Source organism: Anopheles stephensi, chromosome 2, assembly GCF_013141755.1.
Source record: "Anopheles stephensi strain Indian chromosome 2, UCI_ANSTEP_V1.0, whole genome shotgun sequence".
Lineage (NCBI taxonomy): Eukaryota > Metazoa > Arthropoda > Insecta > Diptera > Culicidae > Anopheles > Anopheles stephensi.
Genome location: NC_050202.1, coordinates 58,803,843 through 58,827,322, shown reverse-complemented (window position 1 = coordinate 58,827,322; position 23,480 = coordinate 58,803,843). Strand labels below are relative to the sequence as shown.

Sequence of the window (23,480 nt, the reverse complement as noted above, 5' to 3'; positions counted from 1 at the left end):
CACAGAAGATGGACACCAATCGAGACGGTGTGATCACGATCGAAGAGTTTCTCGACTGCTGCCGGAAGGATCAGCTCATCTCCAGCTCGATGGGCGTGTTCGACTCGACCATATGACCGCTGGAAAAGCTTCACACGCTACCGGACTATGTGCTCGAGCGGGGAAGCAACGGTGGGTACGAGGACGAATCGTCCGACGCGGACCAGAAAGCTGACGACAGCAACGAAAACTCGAACGAGAGTAGTTTGCAAACGGCAAGTAAGTATGGTGAGCGATCGGTGCAGGAGGGCACACAGGGTTTCTACCCTGTTAACTGAAGGTTGTTGTGGATGGTGTGTTGTTGGAGGAGCAATATCTTATTGTTGATTACCTTTAATGTGCTAGAGTTTATTTTAATAAATAAAATTAGTTCGGACGGAGCTTTCATGTAAATAATAATCGCTGGAAAGTATGTTTTAATTCGTACAGCATTTTTTGATCATTTTAAATGCAATCCACTATCCAGTAGAATCCCCTTTATGCTTGCTTTTCCCATCATTTGCTCAGTTTCAAAATAGTTTCACATTTAAGGAGTAAGATTTAAATAACAATTCAAATCGTCCAGCCCACTTGAAAAGAAAGTCTCAGCTTTAAAGAAAAAAAGCATCGCATGCAAATTACTACCCTCCCGCTCATCCTCCTAAACCATTAAAAAGCGAAACTCCACACCATCTCACCCAACCGTTGAGAACCGTTTGGGATTTAAATATCACTGAAAGCGTGTGCTGCAGTTTTTGCCACCGCTCGCACCCAACCGGAATCCTCACTCGCTGATCATCATCTGCTCTGCTTCTCTCGCGCAGTACTGAAATCCGACACATCGAACGGACCGACAACGACAACCGCAGGCAGCACGGCGAAAGGAACGGAAGAGCCGGCAGCTACAACCGGAAGCGCAAAAACCACGCAAACACCACCGACATCGGGTGCAGCATCGCAGCATCAAGGCACCACCACGAGCAGCAACATCGGCAACTCGTCAAAAGGACACCGGACGTCCCGGGCGAGCAAACAATCGATACTGGTGAATGGGCGAGCCACGAAGACGAACGTAACCGGGCGGCATCCGAATCACTTCCACCACCATCATCAGCACAGTCATCACCCGGCGAGTCACCTTCATCAGCCCTGTTCAACAGCTCAACAGCAGCCAACGAGCGCCCAGCCGCTGCTCAAGCACTATCACATTCCGCTGCAGGATACGTACCACTCGCAGCAGCAGCAGCAGCAGCAGCAACAGCAACCATTGCAGCCACTCCACCTGTCCACGCTCCGTCTCGGTCAAGGGTCTTGCTTTGCTCCTCCACCACCACCATCACTACCATCGTCAAAGGTTCCACCACCTCAGACACTATCGCTCGCATTGCCCCCGTGCAATGGAACGTTCCTGGGGCAACTGTCCGCGTCCTCGTCAACCTCATCTTCGCACCATTACCATCACCATCATCACCATCATCATCACCATCTGCAGCCGTCGTCGGGTCGTATTGCTACGATTTCATCTCCAATGTCACCGGCCGGTTCCTGTTGTGGCGTTACCCGACCGAACGAGCTGATGAACTGCTGCCCGGTTCCGGTGGACACGTCACACCCGCTGCGAGTAGCCCCACCGCCCGACGTTCCTACACCGACACTGGTCAAGGTAAAGGCCTGGTATACGGTCACCAAGCAGGGCCTAACGTATTGAGCGCTTCCCATACCCACCCGTATCGCCTCCGTTAGTTGTGTACCCTCTGATCGTACTCTACCTAGAGCATGTCTTAGCAAAGGTGTATACAGAAAAAAACGTAAGACGAGCGAAAATTTGGAACAAAAATTCGAAACACGCTTCCCAAATTGCTCGAAACGATTAAGAGATTCGGAAGTCTTCTAGGGTACGGAGTAACCCTGTCTTAGCCTATAACGTACAATTTGTAAAGCAACTTCCTTCTTCCCTTATTGTTTCTTTGTATAGAACATTTATATCGTGTTAGTTCACAACTTTTCTTCCAATTTTCCTGAATCGGTTAGTTCCTGAGACAATTGTGAGCAAAAGATTTGTGAACGGGAAAGAAAATGGGTAACAAAAATATTCTAAACCACACAAGGCGATAAAGGGCGTTTGCCGAGCCCGATGGAAGCGATGACGAGTGCTAGTTGCAAAACGAAAATGGTGTTAAAGTTCCCACAAGTCCACTTATGTGCCTTCCTAATTTTCACTCCTAAGTGTAGGTTAAACTCGATCTGTTACGATAAAGCGAATCTAGCAGCACCAGGTGCATCGGTCAAGTCTTGAAGTCGCAAACGATCAGCCAGTAGACCAGACGTGTTTCGTTCGGTTTTTCGGTTAACGATCTAGGTAACGGAGCCACACAGCCATTAGTAACCGAACTCGGATGTCTCTAGAAAAACCTTAAACCCCCACACATACGGTTCTAAAAGGGGTTCTAACTAAAATCGACCCACTGGTGTCAAGTGCGCATTAGATGTTAGAAGGCAATAGTAATGAAAAGGAGGTAAAATACAAAACAATAAATTTACAAACGATCAGGCGCTAAGCTGCCATAATACTGGTCACAGGGAGTTAAGCGTGTTTACAGGGTTTTTCAGTTGATAATGTAAATGCATCGATACTTTTGTGTAATAATCCAGATGATATTGTAATCAAAACACAGGTATAAACGCGGAATGTGAGATTACAATATCATCTGGTAACATCACACTGAAAGGAAATAGATTCCCCTGTCATCGTGTCATTCGTGTAAAGAGCTTACAAAAAAGATTAATGCTTTTACACTATCAACTGAACAACCCCTGTTAAGCACACCCAAAACAGGGCAGAAAAGAAAGATTTCATTACATAAATAACAGAAAACAAAACAAAATCACCTAAAGCCATCATCCTCGAGGGACTCAATCAAATCAAATAATTCAAATGAAGAAACTACCATACTGCTTACTAGTTAATGGAAACACTGTTATGAAATTGCAAGCAAGCATACAAACTAATCAGTAAAAAACTGGAAGAAAAGCAAACACAATAATCCAAGATGAATAATAGTTTGTAGAAGGAGAAGAGAAGTGGAACAATTCTTATAGTAAATGTTGATGTGTCCGTTAAACAGAGACTTTTCCTTACGTTTGCCCACAGAGGGAGCCGATCATATTTTCCTCACCCAATCGTCACGGAAAACACTGAATCAAAACACACTTAATTACGATAAAATCATCCGATGCATCATGATAAAATGCAAACGCGTCCTTCCATTGTCCCAATGTCGCAAAGCGCGTTATGGTAAACCACGTTGCAAAAATTAATATAGAATATAGTGTATCATAAGCAATTTTGAAGCAATTTTGAATTAATTTTGGCCCAGTTATTGTCAGTGTTGTAAACACCGAAACAGAAGCACATCCTCACTCACACGAATCAGTTAAGGCACACCACAAGAAGAGGTCACTAGTGGAGTCGCGTCGTTAACGATGTATAATGTATTCCCGTTTAAAATCCGTGTTTATTGTTACCGTAAGTGTCTCGTAACCTTAAAAGCAAAGCAACAGAAAAAAACACACACACACAGAAATAGTTATACTTCATCGTTGAGAGCAAAAGCAAGCAAGAAGCCCCTAATAATGTTGAATACAATAACTAGAGAGTCGTATTTATCTTACAACAACGTGTACGTGTGTGTCACATAGTGCTAAAATGCTAGTCAGCCCGCGAAGGACCGAAATCCCGCCTCCCCCCCGAGTTCTACTACCTAAGTGTTACCGTATCTATTCGAATCGTGTTAATCGTTAGAGACAAAAACAGGAGCATAAATCTTATCGGACGCAAACAAGATGAACCATTTATATTCGCATGCGTGATGGTAATACACGTAACGTACATATATCTCTAAATTGCAGGTTTTTACAGTTGATAATGTAAAAGCAGCGATTATTTTGTAAGCTCTTTACATGAAATGATAAACAAAGCTAGTTGGAGCAGGGGGACGGCTTTAGGGGATGACAGGTGAATCAATTACCTTTTATTTTGAAGTTACCAGATGATATATGTATATATGATGATATATGTACCAGATGAGTACGTAACTTACAGGTATAAAGCCCGCGTGTATCAGTGTCGATTACAATATCATCTGGTAATTTAACAATAAAGGATAATGGGTTCCCCTATCATCTGCTGCCCATCCAATGTCACCTATCTTCATTTACCATTTCATGTAAACACTTTACAAAAAAAAACCGATGCATGTACATTATCACCTGAAAAACCCTGTATTCTACGTGAGGAGAAAAAAACTCAAAAAATCAGAAGAAACGAAGCTTATCGGACGGTGGGTTTAAAGCCCTCGTTAGCAAAACCAAGCAACGATATCAAATAGTGTCTAATTGTTGATCTAGATGTATAATTTGTAAGAATGTTGCACCGTACCGGGGAGTATGGGCCAGGTGTAAACCGGGACAGTTTCCTTAAATGGATGTAGCTATCGAAACGTAAAAAGAACGAATGTTACAGTTGAAAATACATAATCAAAAACCAAGAGAATATGAGCTTTTGTTAACATTTGGTGATGTGCTGTTATGTTCTACAGTTTTTGTTAAATTTCTCGTCAAGCTTCAATATTTGTAAAAAAATACCAAAATGCGTTATTACTTTCTATTAGTAGATCGTAGGTTATGGTTTAAGATTTTTTGCTAGAACAAGACATTAAGGTGACAGCCGAAAGCAGGGTTTTCAAAATGTTTTCAATAATAACGCCATTAGATTATTCCTGCAGCAAGAAGAACGCTTTTGATGAGTTGTGACAAAGTGTTGTGTTTCCTTTTGTGGATCTGTTTCCCTGAGCTGACATGTAGTAGAGTGAATATATTAGATTACTCTCGATGTACTTTACGGAATTTCCCAACAACAAAAAAAAGAACCGTGATAGCAAACAGGAATTAAACAAAAGGGACACAGGACAGGTATTGCAGTACTATTACAGTAGGACAGAGAGACAGAGATAGCGAGAGCGATTTGAGGTTTGTTCCTAGCTCCTTGAAAGCCGTTAAAACTAACGATAATGATTGTATGGACTGTATCGACACAAGCGTGAAACACAACTCACACGCAAAATCCTACTGACCGTTCGTACCGTTCTCAATAAATCCTGATGTGTATATTTGTTAGAAATTATTGTGCGTTTTAATGCTTAGGGAACAGAAAATAGGGAATTTGATGACCGTTTCCGAGTTAATCTTCGCTATGCGGTGGCCAGACTCTACCGCTCCGGAGCCGGCTCCGACTTCAGTCGATTTTTTCCCATGTACAGCATTTAACTCGACTTGCGTTGGAGTGATTCGGAACAGTTGGAGCGGAGCGTTGGAGTGGAGTCGGCTCCGAAGCCGTCGGAGCGAAACCGTCGGAGCGAAGCCGGCTCCACTTTTTCCTGAAGCCGATTTCCCCATCATTATTGGCCATTATTATTGGGTGGTCATCGATTGGAAACACAAATCCATTTTTTGTTCTGCATCTGTATCTGTAGCTCCAACAGAGTAAGCTCAATCAATATTTTATTTCTTAACACTATTAGGGCAAATATAGTTCGTACCATCTATCACTATGCACATAACTTGCACAAGCAAGGACACTCTTCGGATTATACTTGTGTATCTTTTGTGTAAATGTAGAACGTAAGATTTGAGTAATATTATCAGCAAATGTGTTGCGTTTTTAAAACCTAGATGTGCGCAAATGAAATGGACAAAAATGGGGCCCCGACTCAAAGCGCCGGACCAGTGGCTACGATCCGATCGACGGTATATTAAATGCGATGATTGAAATATCTACAGGTCATGTAGCAAGCAAACGTGTGGTAGATAACGTGTAACCCGATCGAACATCCGCTTCTGGTTTTGGAACAATTTTAACTGTGTTTTGAATCTAACGTTCGTACCTGTGCACCTCTAACTAACCACTCACAGTGTCGCTGATGGACAGACGCCTGGTGCGGACTGAATGAGCAGCAGGACTGAAATAGCTGTAACGTAGCGTCAACGGTTGGACGGAACTGTACCTCGTATCGGCACCGGAGGAATGTGTATGCAAACCGCCATCTCGAACGGGCCGCGACTTTAACGGGGTAGCATATGGCATTAAGCCTTTGACAGGCGTACGTCTAGCAGCTACACGTGTGCACTCCCCGTCCACCAGCATCTAGTGTAAGGCGTTTAGAAAAGAAACTTTCGCTTCTTTTTCTTCTCCTTCACCGCACTGCTTTCCGTTTCGTCCGCATCCTAGCGATGGTGGTGGTGGCAAGAGAAACGATAACCATAATTACCGAGCAACCGGGCACACTGAATAAAATCCCCATCATTAGTGTAGGAGTGGGGCTTACCTTTTCTGAGTCAATCTTTTTCGATTTTACCAGCTTCTTGGCTTCCTTAAGTTTCTTTTTCTCCTTTTTCGAGAGCTTTGTGGAAGAATCACGCTTTTCGGCGTCGGTCAGTGGAAGCGTCGTGGAGCTGGCCTGGGATGAATCTTTCTTGCTACTTCCATGCTTCGACTGTTGGCTTGCCGCCCGTTCCTCGATGCTTTGTTTAATTGACTGTAAGATATGGAGAGAGAGAGAGAGAGAGAGAGAGAAGGGATTCCATCATTAGCAGGAATTAATTGTGAACTAATCAAACATTCTCTGGTTTCTTGGTAGTATCCCATACCAAATCTTCTTCCGCCTCGCGTATACGATCCATCTCCAGCCGCTCGACAACCTCATTTCGCTGCTGGACAATCTACAAAGGTTCAAAATGAAAGCGAGTTAGTTATCACTTTCTCTTAATGCTGGTAAGGCTTTGCTGTCTCTTACCTCGACCAATCGAGCGATTAGTGCTTCCTCCTTTTCCTTATCCGAGTCCGTTTTGTTCCGTTCCGGTTGTGCCATCAGCAGTCGGATTTCGTACTCCAAATCTGCTTGCTCTTGCTCCAGCCTATGCATGCGACGTCTGCAAGTTTCAATTTAATAGAGAAAAAAGTTAACAAAACAGGCTTATAATATCTCTCCAAAGTAGTGATGGGCGGGTCGACTCGAACCTACCGGGTCGGAGCCATCCGTAAAAGACCCGGAATCGTTTGGGTCTTATTCCTAGCTCCAACGAGGTTGGGGCGACTCGTGAGTGCAGCGAGTTCGGTCTATTCCAACCCTACGGGTCGGCCCAAACTCGTTGAACCCATGGGTCGAACTCGTATAGTCGTATGACCCATCACTACTCTAAAGCCACCAATTTACTTACAAGTACATTAGCTCCGCTTGCCGTCGAAACAATTCATTCTTTTCATTCACCAGCTCGAACAGTTGCATGATCAAATCTTCAACCTCCTTCGAGTTCGCCTGCAACCTTATGTCGAGATCGATGTCCGCCTCAAACCCTTCGCACCGTTCCCGTATCATCTTTTCCAGCACAATACCCTGCTTCTCGAGGCCCTGCTGCTGTGTTTCGATAATCTGCAGCTCCTGGTGGATTTCCTTCAGTGGCAACATCTTGATAGGCTTCCGTTCCGGTAGCGGGGCAGCAATTATGGGCAGAGCTGGTGCCGGACCCTTGCGTCGTTTCCATTTGCCCTGGGACGATTTGTTCGCCAGAATGGAGAAACCCGCGCCAGGGCTGCTGAAACTATTATGCCCCTCGCTAGTGGGTGAACTCTGCGATTGGCGGTTCCGGTTCTGTGCCTCCTTGTTGTCTTTCATTTTTTCCCACTGTCGCCCACTGATACTGCCATCGTGTACCGGCGAGTCTGGCCCATCGTCATCCAACACGAGCGGGACGATGGTTCTGCGATAGACGACGGATTCGTTACTATTACCGCGGCTCATCGTTTCGAACGGTTCACGATCGCTGTTGCTCAGGAGGCTCGCATCGACAGAAAGTAACCGTTGGCTTGGCGCTCTCGTTAGGCTGCTGCTCTCCGGCTGCAGTGATGATTGCTTCGGAGTGGAAGTGCTGCTCGGGACTGGTGGCGGTGCTGGAGCAAGCCGTTTCTTGCGTGGTGTTGTGAGCGTACCACTTCCACTACCAATAGACAGGTTTTCTATCGATGTTTTGTCAACGCTGGCCGGTGTCGCTTGCTGTTGCTGGGAAACGGTTGGCGTCGATGCTCCTACCGCTGCCGTGGGCACTTCCGGAGCCTTTCCTTTCTTGCGTCGCGTCGGAACGATCATCGAAGAGGGTCCACTCTCCATGCTGGACGCTAGCGACACATTCGAACTGCTCAACCGGCTGCTCGACATTAGGGAGTTGTCCAACGAGCTGATGGAATCGTTGTAGGCATGCGCTTTTCTAGGCGTCGGTACCGGTGTTCGACGGGGCGAAGGTTTCGCTACTGACACAATTTCCGGTTCGTCCGTCGGTCCATCGTCATCGTCTTCATCGAACGGATTCGCCGGGACGGGTCGGGACGATGGTGCTGCAACGACCGACTTCACCTTCGGCGGTGGTGGTCTCGGTGGTTTCGATGAGGGCGACTGCTGCTGACCATCGTCCTCCTCATCGTCGCTACCGAACGGATTTGTGCTTACGCGCCGCATAGTCGGTACAGGCTTGCCACCGGCCGGAACTTTCCGTAACTCCACTATTTTTTCATCACCCTCGCCATCCTCATCGTCTCCAAATGGATTCAAATCAGAAGGATACTGTTCTTCATCCGGCTTCGTTTCAGCCGGCACGTGCTCTACACCTTTGCTTGCTACCTCAGGACTCTCGGATGGTATTTTGCTTTCTTCGCTGACAGGCACTTTTGTATCATCAATCGGTTTTTCCACAACTTCACTAGGCACCGTACATGTATCCCTGGTACTTTCCTCCGGTTCCGTGACTTCGGAGGAAGGTAGTTTCAATTCAGTACATTCGTTTTCTTCAGGCACATCTGATCCTTGTGTAGGAGGTTCCGATACCGTAACGGATGACTCAGGTGTCACAGAGTCGACGATCACTTTAACGTCCTCGATAGAAATTTCCTCCACAGTAGCATCATCCTTTGAGATCTCGTTTGATGGTGGTGGTGACTTGAGTTCAGCTTGCTTGTCATCGATAACATCGTGCCGATCTTCGGACTTCACATCACTGGATTCAACAGTTTCCGGTACCTTCTGCTCAACGACATTTAATTCCTTGACAGCATTGCTGACCTCGATCGGAGTTTCGTCTGAGTCGCTTGATTGCTTCACCGCTTCCAATTCTTGTGGTACGGGTTGAGCTTCAGTTTCTTCAACATCGTTAAAAGAATCCACTTTTTCCATCGATGACTTCATTGCCAAAGGCTTTTCTACCTTTACCTCCGTTGCTTCAACATCATTGGGAAGTACGGCATCATTCTGCTCGGTTTTTTGCACAAGAACTGGCAGTTCAGTTGGCAAGCCAAGCTTTTCCCCACCATGTTCAGGCATACTGTCCACACCAGCGCTGTTAGTTTCACTGTCTAAATCTTCTTCATCCAGCCCTTCTACCAACTTCTCGAACTCATCCTCCACATCATCCGAATCGGCCGAATCGCGCATCTCTTTTCCATCTAACTCGCTTGTCAACGAAACCGGTGGTCCGGTGGCTGGCAAATCGGGTGGCTCATCCTGTACCTGCTCCACATCTTTGAGCGTTTCCTTCAGGAAATTGCTCATCCTTGTCTTGCGTTCCAAATTGGACGTTTTCTCCTCATCGCTCAGCGGCGCCGATTCGAAAAATGAAATCCGATCAAGCAGTTTGCTGCTGCGTACGGTCTTCGGCAGCGTCGGTACGGTTGTCACCGGTTGTGTGCCGGCGATAATTGCCGGCCGGCCGTCGCTACCCTCGGACGAGGGCGATGATTCGCGCCGCTGTTTCTCCAGCTGTATCTCTTCGTCCGGGCAGGTTTCACAGCAATATTCACCGTCCACTTCCGTTTCGTAAAAGCTGCCCACCGTCAGCTGTGTTCCGCACCGGGCACACTTCAGACACGACCGATGGTAGCTCTTTTCGCCGAAGCTGATGCGTTCTGCCAGAAAGATGGGATTACTACAGCGGTTGCAGGAAGCACGCTTGGGCACGCCCACAAACGCCGGTTTGTTTGCCATTATCTGTGGATTAGTGGTGGAAAGCGTGGCATTAATATAGCTGCTGGTCAGTTTTGCACATCTAAAGCATTGGAGAGTTATCAAAACTGGCAAATGTTAAACTGTATTGTCAACAGGAAGTCTAATTTTTAACTTTAAAAAATTGTAAGTTAGAAATGCAACGCTTCAGAAATGAAGATATAAGACGAATCGACAACATTTAAGACGCAACACGTGATTTAACCGATTCAATCGACGAACAAACAAAAAACAAAGGACAAAACAACAAAACAGACTAGAAACTAAAACGTGACAAAGTTGAAAGCAGAGCAGTTGGAAATGGAAAGTAATATTAGGCATTAGCGAAGAAAATTTGGGGCTTTTGATTAATGGTTGCGTTAAACCAGGCGTACCGCACCACAGGTTCAGGCTCAATTGGAAAAGCGTCGATTTTCTATGTTAATGGCTTCGCATTAATCGCGTCCCGCAGAGGTGTGTTTAGTCGTGAGCTTTAAGCAGCAAATCTCTAAGTACTACAGTACGGAGTGTGAGTGTTGGCCCTTTTCTGTGCCTCAAAATGGGTTGTGTTTTAGTATGTGTGCCTGTTCGAAGCCATATCTGCCAGTTTTGTACCCGCGTCTGCTGGACTGTAGGTTGGACGACACGTGTTACCTGCTATAGATAGTTGTCCGTGCTATTACATCAAATTCCAACGATCTGCCGCGTTGTTGCGCCCGCTCTAGGAAAATCTGTCGCGCCGGTTCAGTGAACACTGTTCGATTGGAGAAATTCACTCGGCGTTGTGTGTGTAACTGATGTTGATCGTTGGCTAACTCTTCGCCGGTACTACAAATTTACGATTCCAGTTGGAATGATATCTCGATCGATTTCGCGCTCTTCACGCCTTACTGTTGGTAATGGACTGCTTTCTTTACGGAGTCAAGCTTGTCCGCGGTTTTCTTTTGCAAAATTTGCCAACTACGTGCTATGGTGACGGTAGTGCCCAACTACGCTGGTACTGTTGGTAAGTTTTTGTTGGTGACGTTACGTTGATGGTGAATGATGGTGAACGTGACAGAGCAGTTTACTAACGACACTATCTCCTATTCTTCTAACGTTCTCTAATGGACAATTCTAATCGTTGCAAAACACAACAAACAAACAAAAATGAGTAACTATGATAAACAATCGTGGAGATTTCTGCTCAGTTTTGGTATTGATTTGTTCGATAGTCCCACGCCTCCACACCTGGTTAGGCCTCAGTACTATAATAATTCAGATGCCGCCTATTCTGATTCCACGCAGGAGATTCTTCGATGTATAGTCAGATGGGTTTCAGTGCGTTCCGTAATATAACTCGTTCACACCCTTGCTCAACTCCGCACATTAACTCCTCTCGTGGGAAGCGTTACATTAGTAGGTCTTCTAAGGCTGTATTTGGTTTGTCCTTCTGTTGTGTTTTCTGTGTTCCGTGTTGTTTCGTCTTCTTTCTGAGACTCGCGCGACTCGCTTCGTTTGGTGTCGTCGCGGTCTTAACGTCCACTTGACCGCCGCTTTTTTTTCTTCTAGCAGAAAATCTCCGGCTTGTATTGGCCGACTATATCCAAACTGTTGCTATCCTCCTGCGATGTCGGCGATCGGTGTTTGCAACAATCGATGGGCACGGATTTGAGACAATTTTAGTGTGATGTGACACAGGGACACACGGGACGGACGGCAGTTGGCACGGGGTTTTTGTGAGAAAGAAAAAGAAGATAGAGGGAAAGAAGAAGAAAAAAAATTGTAGAAAACACACACGGTGAGAAGCATATATGCTTATCTTATTATCGCATTCACACATCACTCAACAAAAAACACGGCGAAATCTGTACTAAACCTTAAGCTACTGTTAGTGTCCAGGCCCTTCGTTTGGTTTAGGGATTAGATTTTGTTAGTAACAACGAAACTAAAAGGTGCACTATTTACTGTGTGTGTGTGTGATTTTAGTAAGTTTACAACGAATGAATCACCTCAAATGCACTACATCTTAACTAGCAACGGAATGCGAACGGAACGATTGCTCATGCTGTCACCGGCGTGCTGTACGATCGTCAACTAACTATATGACTATACCATAACCCACTTTGTATGATGCTGCACATTGTTTCTCTCTCGTTTCTACTCCGCGCATAAAACGATACACCGTGCATTTAGTCATCTTTCTCGCACTTCATCAGAAAGAAGAGTCTTATCTGCCACACTGGTCCAGCACGATGACTCAGGTGTGATGATATGATCGGCACATAACGCCTTTGGGGGTGGGGTGGGTGAAATGCCGGCTGTTGTTTGTTTGCTCAACACACATTTACTTAAACTGTGGGCAGTGTGCGCGTGGTTGTATTCAACACATAATGCATTCACGCCACCCTTGGTTGCGTTCAGCTTGGGCAAACGTTTAAACACACGTGCTCGAATGCGTGGTGTTTGCGTAAAAGCGGAAACGTCATCGAACTTTACACATGCAAGATCTTCAGCTGCTCTTGAAGATGTCATAGCAGTGGTAAAGATAAGAGCCAAATTTAAATTAAACTTCATTACAAAATAATTTTAAAAGAATTATGACTGCTTATAGAGCTGAGAAAGCACATTAAGCGATCGTCGCGTAAAAATTGACACATTTCTATATGCATTGACCGACTTACGGGGACAGAGAAAAGCAACCCACATTTCCCAAAACCCGCCCGATACAATCCCATTTCCACAGGCCAAATCCGTTTGCCTCGCCTGCTCTTTTCATTGCGCCCATCCCACAGCAACAAAGCGCAAGCCAATCCCGTCCATTTACTGACTAAAAACTTGTCGTTCGAAGTAAAAATCACTCAACCGAATAGGAAATCGACTAGTTTAGGAATAAAAAGCTAGCAATACGGCCAGGCCGTTCTTTATGAATAAAAAAAAAAAAAAAAAAAGGAATAAAAAGCTCTATAATGATTCATCGAGCATTGGACACGAAAACCATGATAGGAAAAGCGTGTTTGGCGGGGGGTGGGGGGGGGGGGTGAACAATGCCAGTCCAACATTGTCGAGTGAAAAGATACTATTTGTTACACCGGGAACTCATACATGCGGGCAGAAGAAATGCCGTGCCCAGTTTTGCAGTACACTTCCGGTTACTGCCGAAACAAAACAGCGAAAAAAATCACGCCCTGTCTGGAGGAACTTCAGTGAATGATTTTCCATGTGCATGTTAGATTGCATTTCCGCTGGGCTTTACACGGTGGAACGGTGACAGACAACACTTTTGAAATGGTACGCGTAATTATAAGCATGCGTGCTGCACTTTTCGAACAGGTTGCGTGACAAAAATTGATACAGCAGGGAAAAGAATTGATGAATGGTAGCATTGTTCTGAAGGGAGAGTTTTCATTCAGCACCGTTTACATTGTGCGATGCTGTCTGTCTGTGAGTGACTCTTTTACTCACTTGCACCCAAAATATAATCACCGAAAGAGGGATGAATTGAATACGAAACAACTGAACTACATCCGATTTTGTTTTTTGGTATTTCGTATTGCTTCCGATCTGGAATTAACCCTTTTGACACTGAAGTTGTTCACAGATTCTACCTACTGAAGTTGGAGTCTTCTGCAAGCTTTTACACCCCAGCCCTGCTCACAGCCTTTGAAGTGGGATAATATTCCCTCCTCGCAGGCACGAATTAAATCGCGGGTTGAGTGAAATTGATACCGAGCTAACCTATTCATAGCCTCGGGCGGTCAGTATAAGGTAGACACAGAAGAAGGCGAAACAAAAACACTCCCCAAAGAAATAGGCCTTCAGAGCACGAGCAGAAGATGTATGTCGGTGTGTGGCGCAGAGTTGCAAAAAGACCATACATGAATTGGCTACACCGGCTAACCCTGTTCGACACGCCAACCGGGCACACGGAACTACGCGGTATAATTTGCCATCATTATTGTACATTTCCTTTTTGTACCTCCAAAAGCCCATTTTCCCACTGTGGTAATATTCTATCACGGGTTACAGATAGCGTGAGCATTTCCATCTGCATCTATGCGCCGAATGATGCTGCTGTCTATCGGAGAGCTTTAGGGGGGCTTTTCTTCTTGATCGGTCGGCGTTCGGTTTGCTTTTTGCAATCCAATTACTCTGCATTCGGACGGTTAACCTAGAAATTCGACGCCACCACCACCACCACCGCTGTACCCGGACGACGTGCCGGTAAACCTCGACACACCGTTGGATGTGATTATGGTAATGATGATATTACGGACCGATACAACATGCAAACGGAGTAGTGATGGACAAAAAGGTGTAGACACGGTTGGGAACGGGTTTGCCTTGAGGCGGCAGGGGTTGCTGTAACGGGTTGTGTTTATAGTTTCTTGGAGCCGCCGGTAGAAGTATGTGGCGGGCCTCATCAAATCGAGTTTGTTTATCGGAAATGTAAGGAATAGCGTATTGTACTTTGATGCTATAACCTCAAGAGGTCTTTGCCTGGAATTGCTAGATTCCTTGACTGAAACTTCAAGTCCTATGTACGTGGAGACGGACCAGATGGCTATTCTACACCTTAATACGGATCAAACCCCACGAAGGCACTAAGCAGAATGACAGTTAGAGGCTCCTAACAGATTGAATCTGTTCACTAGGTCTAAGTCAAGGGGCACCAACCGGAGACATTATAAGAAGAGTTTTTAAGTAACCTTATGGAGTTATCCTGTAAATTATCAAGAGTATCATCCCAGGATCCGTCAGCCATCTTTTAAGAAGATAGGCCATTGACGGAATTAACGGAGCCCATTAAAACCTCGCGACCCTTAGCATCTGCCTAGTTTGCTTATGCTATGTTCCGGCCCTTATCTTAATGTACTCTACCGTTTTACTTAATACACATTAATATAACAAATAAAAACATAAAAGTTGTACCAAGCACACGTAAGCAAACAGAGAAACCAGACAGCTCCCGATGAGTAGGCGCTCGGTAAACGATGCACCCATTAATCGTGATATACGACAGTTCACATGGATAAGGACGTATTAAGCCATCACCACCGTCATCAAGGTAAAAGCATGATTAGTTCACAGCGATCATTCAACGGTTCGATCGAAGGCAGCTCGTGCCGTTCGTGATCGATTTATGGTCCATTCATTACACTCAAGCGTTGCAGCTTACCTTTGAGGTTAGGTCATCGGGTTTGGTATCCTTCGCGACGACCTTCTTATTTGACGCTGATTCTTCAAGGAACGAGGAACCAAAGCAGGAACGAACGGTGTACATTGATTTATCACCAATCATAGTAAGAAAAAGAGAGAGAGACAGGAACAAGAAAAATACAATTAGTTAACATTATCAATTTTAACGAGGGTTTTGCATTATTAAAGCTTCGATTTGAAGTTTCATATTTTAACTACAGTTTATCGCCGGCTAGGAACAGTTTTTAGCATCAAATCGTTTGAGAAACAGAATAGTTTTAGGATCAAACACACATACTAGCTACTTCACCTGGCAAAAAGCGTACCCTTGGGTCCCCAAGTGCAGAAATTCAATTTGCATGCATTTGATTTTATTGCAATTCTATCACATCCACCGCAGCCACCGGGGCAGGTGGTTGGTTGTGCTGAATCGCAAATCGGGTTATAACGAGCCCAAAGGGGCTAGGCAATGGAAGTTATCATTTTACCGTGATCGCAGAATCATTTACCATTACGGATCACTGTCAACCGATCGACCATTAATTGTTAGACACTCCTGGCGGCTTTTGTGCATTATTACTTTCCTGCCTTGCCGTCTAACCCAGCTGCAAAATACCGGTCAAACATGGGGGTTTGCTCATAAAGTAGAATTACCACCACCTTGAATTGCTGTGCTCGCCCCGTGCCTGTTGTAGTAGCACCATTCACCGCTATGCTGTAAACAACAGCACAGCACCAGTTCAGCTCTCGCTCATGGCAATGCCTCCAAGCGAGTGGTCGTCTACATAAAACGTGCTTAGCGTTAGGAGGTGAGGAGAAGGGCCAGGCCCAACACTTCAAGATGGTTATGATTAGAAGCTAGCTCATGTGTAGTTCCCTGTACCGGTACCAGCAAACAAACAAACCCAAACTAAAATTCAATGTGTGCAGATATGAGTGGAGCATATTTTTTTCGCTGGTGAAACCTACCTTGATTGCTAAACACTCGGTAGTACTGGGACAGGTAGGTGAGAATTGAGAATCGATCCGGCACCTCGTATTTGACCATATCGGCCGGATCCAGCAGCGACGGTATGCCGAGATGTTGCTCCGCGATGGTGAACGCTAGTTCATTGTTGTAGTACACGTTGTCCTTGCTGAGGCTTGCAAAGTCGCTGCAATGGTGCCAACAAAGCCGGATGCGGGTATGAAAACAATAACACACACACACAACATATGCACCAAACCAAACACACACAAACGGCAAGCAAACGTATGAATTTAAAGGGATGAAATGGAATAAAAAAGAATAGAATTTGTTAGTTAAAAGACTCAAAACATATGATAAAAAAGTAAGGTTATGTTAGTAGCATGAGATTGAGCGCAATGCATGAGGAAAACCAACGGAGGATACAATGAGATGTTAATTAAAGTTGTATAAAATTCTTGACAAACTTATTTCTTTATGAAAAAAAACACCGAATCATACTCAAAAACAAACTCACACGTATAAGCACTATATCCTAACGAACATTCCACTATTTTTTCCTCTATAATTTTTTAAAATGAATTTTAGAAGCACAATCTCAAAATCCAAAATTAAATTCGAAAGTAAACGTTACGTTAACGGTCGGTTTCAATTCAAAACAAAACGGTACCACGGGGTCTTCGGTATCACGCAGCTAATAAATATTCAAACCGGCACGCATAATACTATTGGATCTCCAGAAATACGTGCATCAATGTGATCCACCACACCCGTCCATGCCGAACGAACCTAGCAGCACCCACGAACGGTCCCCCTGTTTTCAGACGATTCTCACAATCATCACAACAGTAATATTAATATTAATCATTCGGAAGCCACTAGCCAGACCTTTCTCTCTCTTTCTCCCTCGGTCTCCATCACTCTGCCTTTACACTTTTAATGCACTCTGCTTCAGTGCGTACACTTGGCTATTGGCATATCTAATCACTGCTTAATGTTAAAATTAAACATCAAAACCGACCGCGCACCGCGACTTGGAAAATCTAAAACACTCTGCGCAAACCATTCAAACTGGAGCACACACGCACACACACACACACGACTGTTTCGAAAAGGGTCCTCCGCAACCGACACTTCCGAAGGGAACTTGAACTACGGCCACACAACAACAACAAAATAAAAAAAAAAAAAACACCAAAACACTGGACCGTGGAGGTGTGAATCTTCCCCTACAGCCCTACAAACACAACACAAACGTGAAAAACGTATACTTACTAGTGTGTAAAGACGATTGTTTTAGTTTCTATCGCATGTGGAGAGTGGATCGTTGTTGGTTTTGTTTTTATTTGTTTGAGTTTTGTTTTTCCGTTTCGATCGGAAGCAAGAAGCCGAAAACAAAAATATTCGATTAGAAAGCGTTAGTAAGAGAGCGTGTAGAGCGCCGGCAGCAACGGCTGCAACACATTATTGGGTGTTTATGCGGTCGCGCGTGTGGTTTCCATTGTTTGGACACTGTTAGTAAAACATTGGGTTTTGCTGAAGGTTGTTGTGGGACTGTGTGTGAGCCCGGGTGGGGAAAAGCTTTCTCGGTGCAAACTGTGTAACGTGTTGGGTAAAGAAAGCGAAGGAATCGGGCCAAGCGAAGGATATGTTCCCCACATCCACCACCCAAACAGGGCAGGGTCTTTCGGTGCGCTATACTTACATCAAATCTGGCCGGAAGTTGTGAATGATGGCGCAGAAAGCAAGACCGTCTCGCCAGGAGGTGCTCATGTTCGTGATTTTAACATCCTTGTAGCCTTCGGCTATCCGGCGGCACCATAACTCTAGTGCCTTCGTTCCACGACGCTCGGACATGCTAAATTTTCTGCAGATAGTTTACCAGGCGTTGGAGATACGTAGCCAAGCACCAGCAGAGTACATGAAAAAAAAAACAGAAGAACAGAAAACACTTTGATTAGTAATAGGGTCTAAAGTACAAACAAAAAATAGTGGATATGCTTTCGTTACTTTGTGTCAAGTTGAATTAAAAAAAACACCACGAGGTTCGCTGGGGAAGTCTTCGACTTCGGATGACGTCCGGTCTGGTAGGGCTCTCGTTAAACACTGACTTAAGCGCGAGAGCGCGAGAGCGCTGCAGAGCTGTTGGTGACACGGGGGCCACACCATGGACGCACCGATGCGTGCAAGACCGACCCCGCGCACTCACACACCGTGTTGGTCAACGCGCAACAACAAAACACGTCGCTACTAACCCTCCCCCCGGCACGATCCCCAACCAGGTACCAGGTTTCCCCACACGGTCTGATGTGACCCTTGTGCACAGGGGAGGGTTCGACTCGGAGAGGGTTCGTCACTTGCACGCCGTCACAGTCGTTATCGTCGTGGTGGTTCGTCGTCGTCGTTGTTGGACGGAGGCAAGCAGCACCTAGACGTGCGTGATGATGCTTACCACTCTCCCCCCCGAAGTTTGGTCTACGGGTTAGATTATGATACAGCAATGGAAGCGTTTTTTTTTTTCTTTTATTCCCAACATAGCGCTGGCGGTTGTTTTGCTTTTTTTTAAATCATTAAGTCACTTGCTGACAACCCCTCAAGAAACTCCGTTGAACAGCAGCAGCAGCACCACCACCGAGAGGTAACTGTCTCCATGGGCCACCACTTCACCTTCGGACTCACAAGCACACCGTTTTATTGTTTCTCTTCTTATCATAGCCTTGGTGATTTATACAAACACAGCAGCATTTCCCCGGTCCCAAGGATAGGAAAGGTCGACACAGTTCACAAAACCGAACGATCATGAATGAAGCGGTCCATGCATGGAAGGATTGTTTATTGCTTCTTTTTCCTGCTTGAAGATGAAGTCGTCCGAACGTGGTGTTTACGATAATTCATGCAAATACTACTACCGGCGCAAAACTATTCCGAATGATATGGGAATGGCGGGGGATTTTTTTGTTATTCAAACCGCCGTAGGCAACGTTCTTCCCTTTTTTGGACCATCTCAGAGAAGGAAGCTTTCGAAAACATTAAAAGACACAGGCCACGAGCAAAACGGTACACCGAGTCGGAAGTACGCTTTAAGCCTTCTTCCGTACAGCAGCTGATGGCGATGGTGAGCTCTTCCGTGATTATATTGCTAGCTTTCAATCGGCACCCATCGACGACGACGACCACCACCACCAATCAGCAATCCCATTTATGGATATGGACCTCGGGCACCAACCATCGAGTGAACCCTAGTGCCGGAGACCGGAAATCGGGGGGGTAAACAAGTTCTTTACGTCCGTAGTAGGACTGTGTGTATCTGCTGTGGCAGGGGACGGACAGCAGCGAGATTGATGTGATTGAGTAATGTATTTTTACCAAATATGGATAATCTTTGCAAAAACAAGCGAGTGAAACAAAAAAACATGTACTAAACTAACCTCAATCTGGAATTGGATAAACTTTTTACTATAGTTTAATATAGTACCCTTAAAGCAACAGCAATATAGCTCTACCAAGCGCGTTACTTTGTTGGCAAACTATGTAAAATCTCGTCTGTTCGCAAACATGTCCACGTACAAGATTACGATCGGTTCACAAGTTTTCAAACGGTAAAAATTAATTACACGCCGCTACGATGCGCTGCAGCATAGCCCACTACTACCCACAGCTAAACGGTTATTCTGGTATATCTTGTTCTCGGGATGAGCACAACATGCAGATTAGAGATTGGAGCGCACAAGGAACCTTTCTGCCGATGGATGATGATGATGGCTTGTCCGATAAGGGATGGCCCACATTTCGCCGGCCTACGATGGTGTGAAGAATTGAGATAATTGATAGGAGGCTTTGCAAATGGTCTTCTTTCTCTATCCTTCCCCACGTGCTGTAATTGGGTGGATTGGTTTATTAAGTTAGTTATCACACCGTTAAGCCGTTCATGTCGTAACGTAACATCGGGCCATTGTGACTCATGGTGAAGGGTAAAGACTTCAAAGTTTTCCTATGATTCGAAACGAATTTACTTAGCAGATAAAGTAAGACATCAAACTCCGGACAAGTCACCATCACTGTTGCTACGACAGTAAGCAAACTATAACCACTGACAGAGCGGGTAACTTCTTACAGGGCGTAATAAAACTTTGAATAAAGCGAGGTCCACTGTCAGGTGAAATCATCATCACTCGACTGCACCAATGTTGCCAGTAAAAGCAGCGGAACCACAACGAACGTTACCAAGTCACCTGAAAGTGAGCCCGGGATTTATCGTGCAAGCGTAAACAACATCACCACGAAGAGCACGCAGTAGTGTTTGCAGTAGTTCCCTCTCTCTCTCTCGCTTTCCTCCGGGAGTCTCATCACTAACGAAGCAGGGCGGAAATAATCATTATTTTAATTACTTTATTACCATACCGAGATATGTCATCGTGCTGTACGTCCGCCAGTGGACACATCTCCATCGGTTGCGATCGTTCCGGATATACCGGATTCGTGCGCGGATCCTGGTCAATAAAACTTGATGAACTCCCCATCGGGTGGACTGAACTGTCGAGATGCGGCAGCAAACGCGACCAACCTTCCCAAAAACGAGAATCATCACATTAGCTGCTGCTATCTATCGTCACGTCGTTCAATAGTGTTTTGATCAGCCTGCCTGAACCACTTTCCAGTGACTACATCATCATCGTAACAGCCGCACTAGCCGCGCATCTGGGAACTGGATAGCGTTATCAAAACGCACTACCCCGCTTTAATGGAGAAAGCTCCATTAGCCTCCACGAACGCAATCGCCGCCATGTATAAGCTCAATGACCATGCGGTACTTCATCGCCTGTACCTTTGGCCCTCTTCTCACTGGCCGGCTCATGCACCAGGTTGGTAGCTACCAGGTGGTGGCGCCTTCCCGAACGATTATACTCCACCATCATGCGATGGAGAGCGAAAAGAAAGTAAGGGGAAAATGATTAACATAAACGCCGCTAAAGATGTTCCTGGTGCTGTTGTTCACCATCTGGGCCTGTATAGAACAACAACAACCAGCTTCTTGTTTCGGGTACATGAACCGTTATCGGTGGGTATTGGATCTCCGGCGCAACTTCGACACGGAAAAATTCTCTAAAGTGGAATCAGAGCAAAACTGAGGTTTAGTTATTTAGGGAACTAAAACAAAACTTCAAAAACTCTAGTTACTTCACTCTCCAGATAAAACCGACGATGATTGTTCTTCCACTAAAATAGAGAGCTTCGTTACGTAGAACTCTGCCAGATTCTGCCAGTACAATAGCTTCCAAGCTTCTCAAGTACATTATATCCCCTCACAGGTCTGCTAACACTGTGGTCAGAGGTCCGTACATGATTTATTCCGCCGAGGCTGTAACGTGAAACCTTGCAATTCAGGTTAATGATATGATTTATGAGGAGGGCAATAAACTTCCAGAAGTTCTCGCGCTACTACAGCCGCAATTTAAGCATTGCCCCGTTCGCGCTTGGACCTTCAAACATCCATCCACAACAAACACACTGGCGGACTGTTAAGAAGTGCCCGGAGTTTGGAACCGTGGAAGAAGTGCGTTTTGTTTTGAAGAACCTCGAGAACGATCGCCCGTTCTTGAGCCGGGGACAGTGAAGGTATCGTTAGAAGAACTTTCGAAGCATCGCTCGTTCGTTTGCCGAACAGACAAGTGGCTGAAAACAAACTAACCATCATCAAGCGGCATATTTGTCTTATTTTACAAGCTGCCAATTGAGCGTGAGGGATGAGGGGATTTTTGTGGCGCCAGTGCGCCATTTGTGGATGTGTGTTCCACTGAAGTACCCGTTTTATAATAGTGCAATTAGACCGCGTTTTTGTGATTCATTGAAATGTGTTTAGAAATCTCTTCACCAAACTTTTGTGCTGTATAACATCTAACCCCTTTGTATGACTCATTGCAGCTTTTACTGACATTCAACTTCATTCACCAGTCTCTTTGTGAATGAGAGAAAGAGAGCGAGACAAAAGACAACTATTCGTCAAACCATTTTCCACACCTACGTTAATTGCGGGTAATGGCACACATCGTAAATAATGATGCGCGCTGTCTTCGTAGCGCGGTTTCCACAAACCACAAACCCGTGTCCGTAGAGGTGAAAGTAAGTTACCAACAACAACGCCAAAAAAAAAGCCCTGGCTCATCCTTTCCTTCATGGCTTTTCATCATTTCTAATGCAGGGCCACCACAAACGGTGTAGGTGCCACCAGTGTCGCAAACGTGGCAGAAGAAGATGTCAGGTTCGGTTGAGTTATGAGCCAAGTTCGCGTACCGTGTCGTCGTCGTCGTCTCCCACTCGTCGGTGCATTAGCCACAAGCGGATGGATTATGGGGTACAGCACCGGCAAGCAACGGAAGATATGCCAGCCACATAATTTGACGCATATTACGAACGAATATTAAAATTATCGCTTTTGCGCTAGATAGATGTGCTCCGCCGACGACGGCGGTTCGGAAGAACACACTGCAAAAAACATAACAAAAGGCCATAGCCAGAAACTCTAAATGTACACCATTCACCGCTGGAATGGATCCACTATTTTCATAAACAACGCACCTGTGCTGTAGCCCGCAACACAAAACACCCGCATTTTGGGGGAGGCTGGTCTGGGCCAAGACTGCTCCGGAGACATTCGGCGCTGAATCGAGAAAGCCATAACAGCGCCATAAAAAAAAACCAGAGTCAAAGTACAAAATAATGAAGCATGAAATGGCTGGCTGTGAGAACGAAGAAATGCAAGGAAAACAAGGCAGAAGAAAAACACAATTCACAGAATTACGAACGAAAAAAAAAACTCCGCTTCCGGCAAGTGCACAGAGTGTAAATGTAAGTGTCGAGTAAGAGAGAAGAAGCAGACACAACAACAAAAAATCCCTCCAATTCGCATCTTCAATCAAAGAAAGCATAAATAAACATATAAATATACGACACAAGAAGAAGAAGAGGGGAAAAAACCCGTGGGTCCTCTGCACACCACAGCAAAAAAGGGGTTACTTCGTAAACGCCATGACAAACAAACACTGCTGTGTGTACCGAGATTGTGGTCGTTGTTTCACATCACTTCTCGAACAGACATAACGTGTCTGGTGGGGCACCGTCCACCATCAGCAGCTTTCGAAGGGTTTTGTGGTTTGCAACAGTGCTATCGTGGTCGCTCCCCTTCGAGAGGGTTGAACTTTCGGGTGAGTCATAGAGACCTGTGGTTGGGAAGAAAT

The 23,480-nt window shown here is 45.4% G+C and overlaps 3 protein-coding genes across 12 annotated transcripts in view; 2 read left to right on the top strand and 1 right to left on the bottom strand.

Annotated features, from left to right (window-relative positions):
- LOC118506408 (Kv channel-interacting protein 4-like) overlaps positions 1-5,200 on the top strand; it is a 53,404-nt gene extending 48,204 nt beyond the window's left edge. For all 3 annotated transcript variants that reach the window (XM_036043482.1, XM_036043484.1, XM_036043483.1), the window contains 2 exons: positions 6-258; positions 843-5,200. In XM_036043482.1, coding sequence (XP_035899375.1) covers positions 6-116 — 111 coding nt within the window. In that variant the 3' untranslated portion in view covers positions 117-258; positions 843-5,200. The remainder of the gene's footprint in view (positions 1-5; positions 259-842) is intronic.
- Positions 148-1,726, top strand: LOC118502428 (basic-leucine zipper transcription factor A-like). Its single transcript, XM_036034656.1, has 2 exons — positions 148-175; positions 843-1,726. Exons 1-2 carry the CDS (start codon positions 148-150, stop codon positions 1,724-1,726), a joined length of 912 nt encoding a protein of 303 aa, XP_035890549.1.
- A 336-nt stretch (positions 5,201-5,536) lies between the features above and the next one.
- LOC118506405 (MICAL-like protein 1) overlaps positions 5,537-23,480 on the bottom strand; it is a 41,940-nt gene continuing 23,996 nt past the window's right edge. For 4 of the 8 annotated variants that reach the window (XM_036043470.1, XM_036043469.1, XM_036043471.1 and 1 more), the window contains 8 exons: positions 17,951-18,112; positions 16,248-16,432; positions 15,259-15,320; positions 7,294-10,106; positions 6,870-7,005; positions 6,724-6,795; positions 6,402-6,611; positions 5,537-6,300 (listed from right to left, as the gene is read on the bottom strand). In XM_036043470.1, coding sequence (XP_035899363.1) covers positions 6,235-6,300; positions 6,402-6,611; positions 6,724-6,795; positions 6,870-7,005; positions 7,294-10,106; positions 15,259-15,320; positions 16,248-16,432; positions 17,951-18,102 — 3,696 coding nt within the window. In that variant the 5' untranslated portion in view covers positions 18,103-18,112 and the 3' untranslated portion in view covers positions 5,537-6,234. Of the gene's footprint in view, positions 6,301-6,401; positions 6,612-6,723; positions 6,796-6,869; positions 7,006-7,293; positions 10,107-10,754; positions 11,705-12,091; positions 12,176-15,258; positions 15,321-16,247; positions 16,433-17,520; positions 17,549-17,950; positions 18,113-18,255; positions 18,399-23,480 lie in introns of those variants that run through there. The other 4 variants (XM_036043473.1, XM_036043475.1, XM_036043474.1 and 1 more) reach the window with 4 other exon arrangements.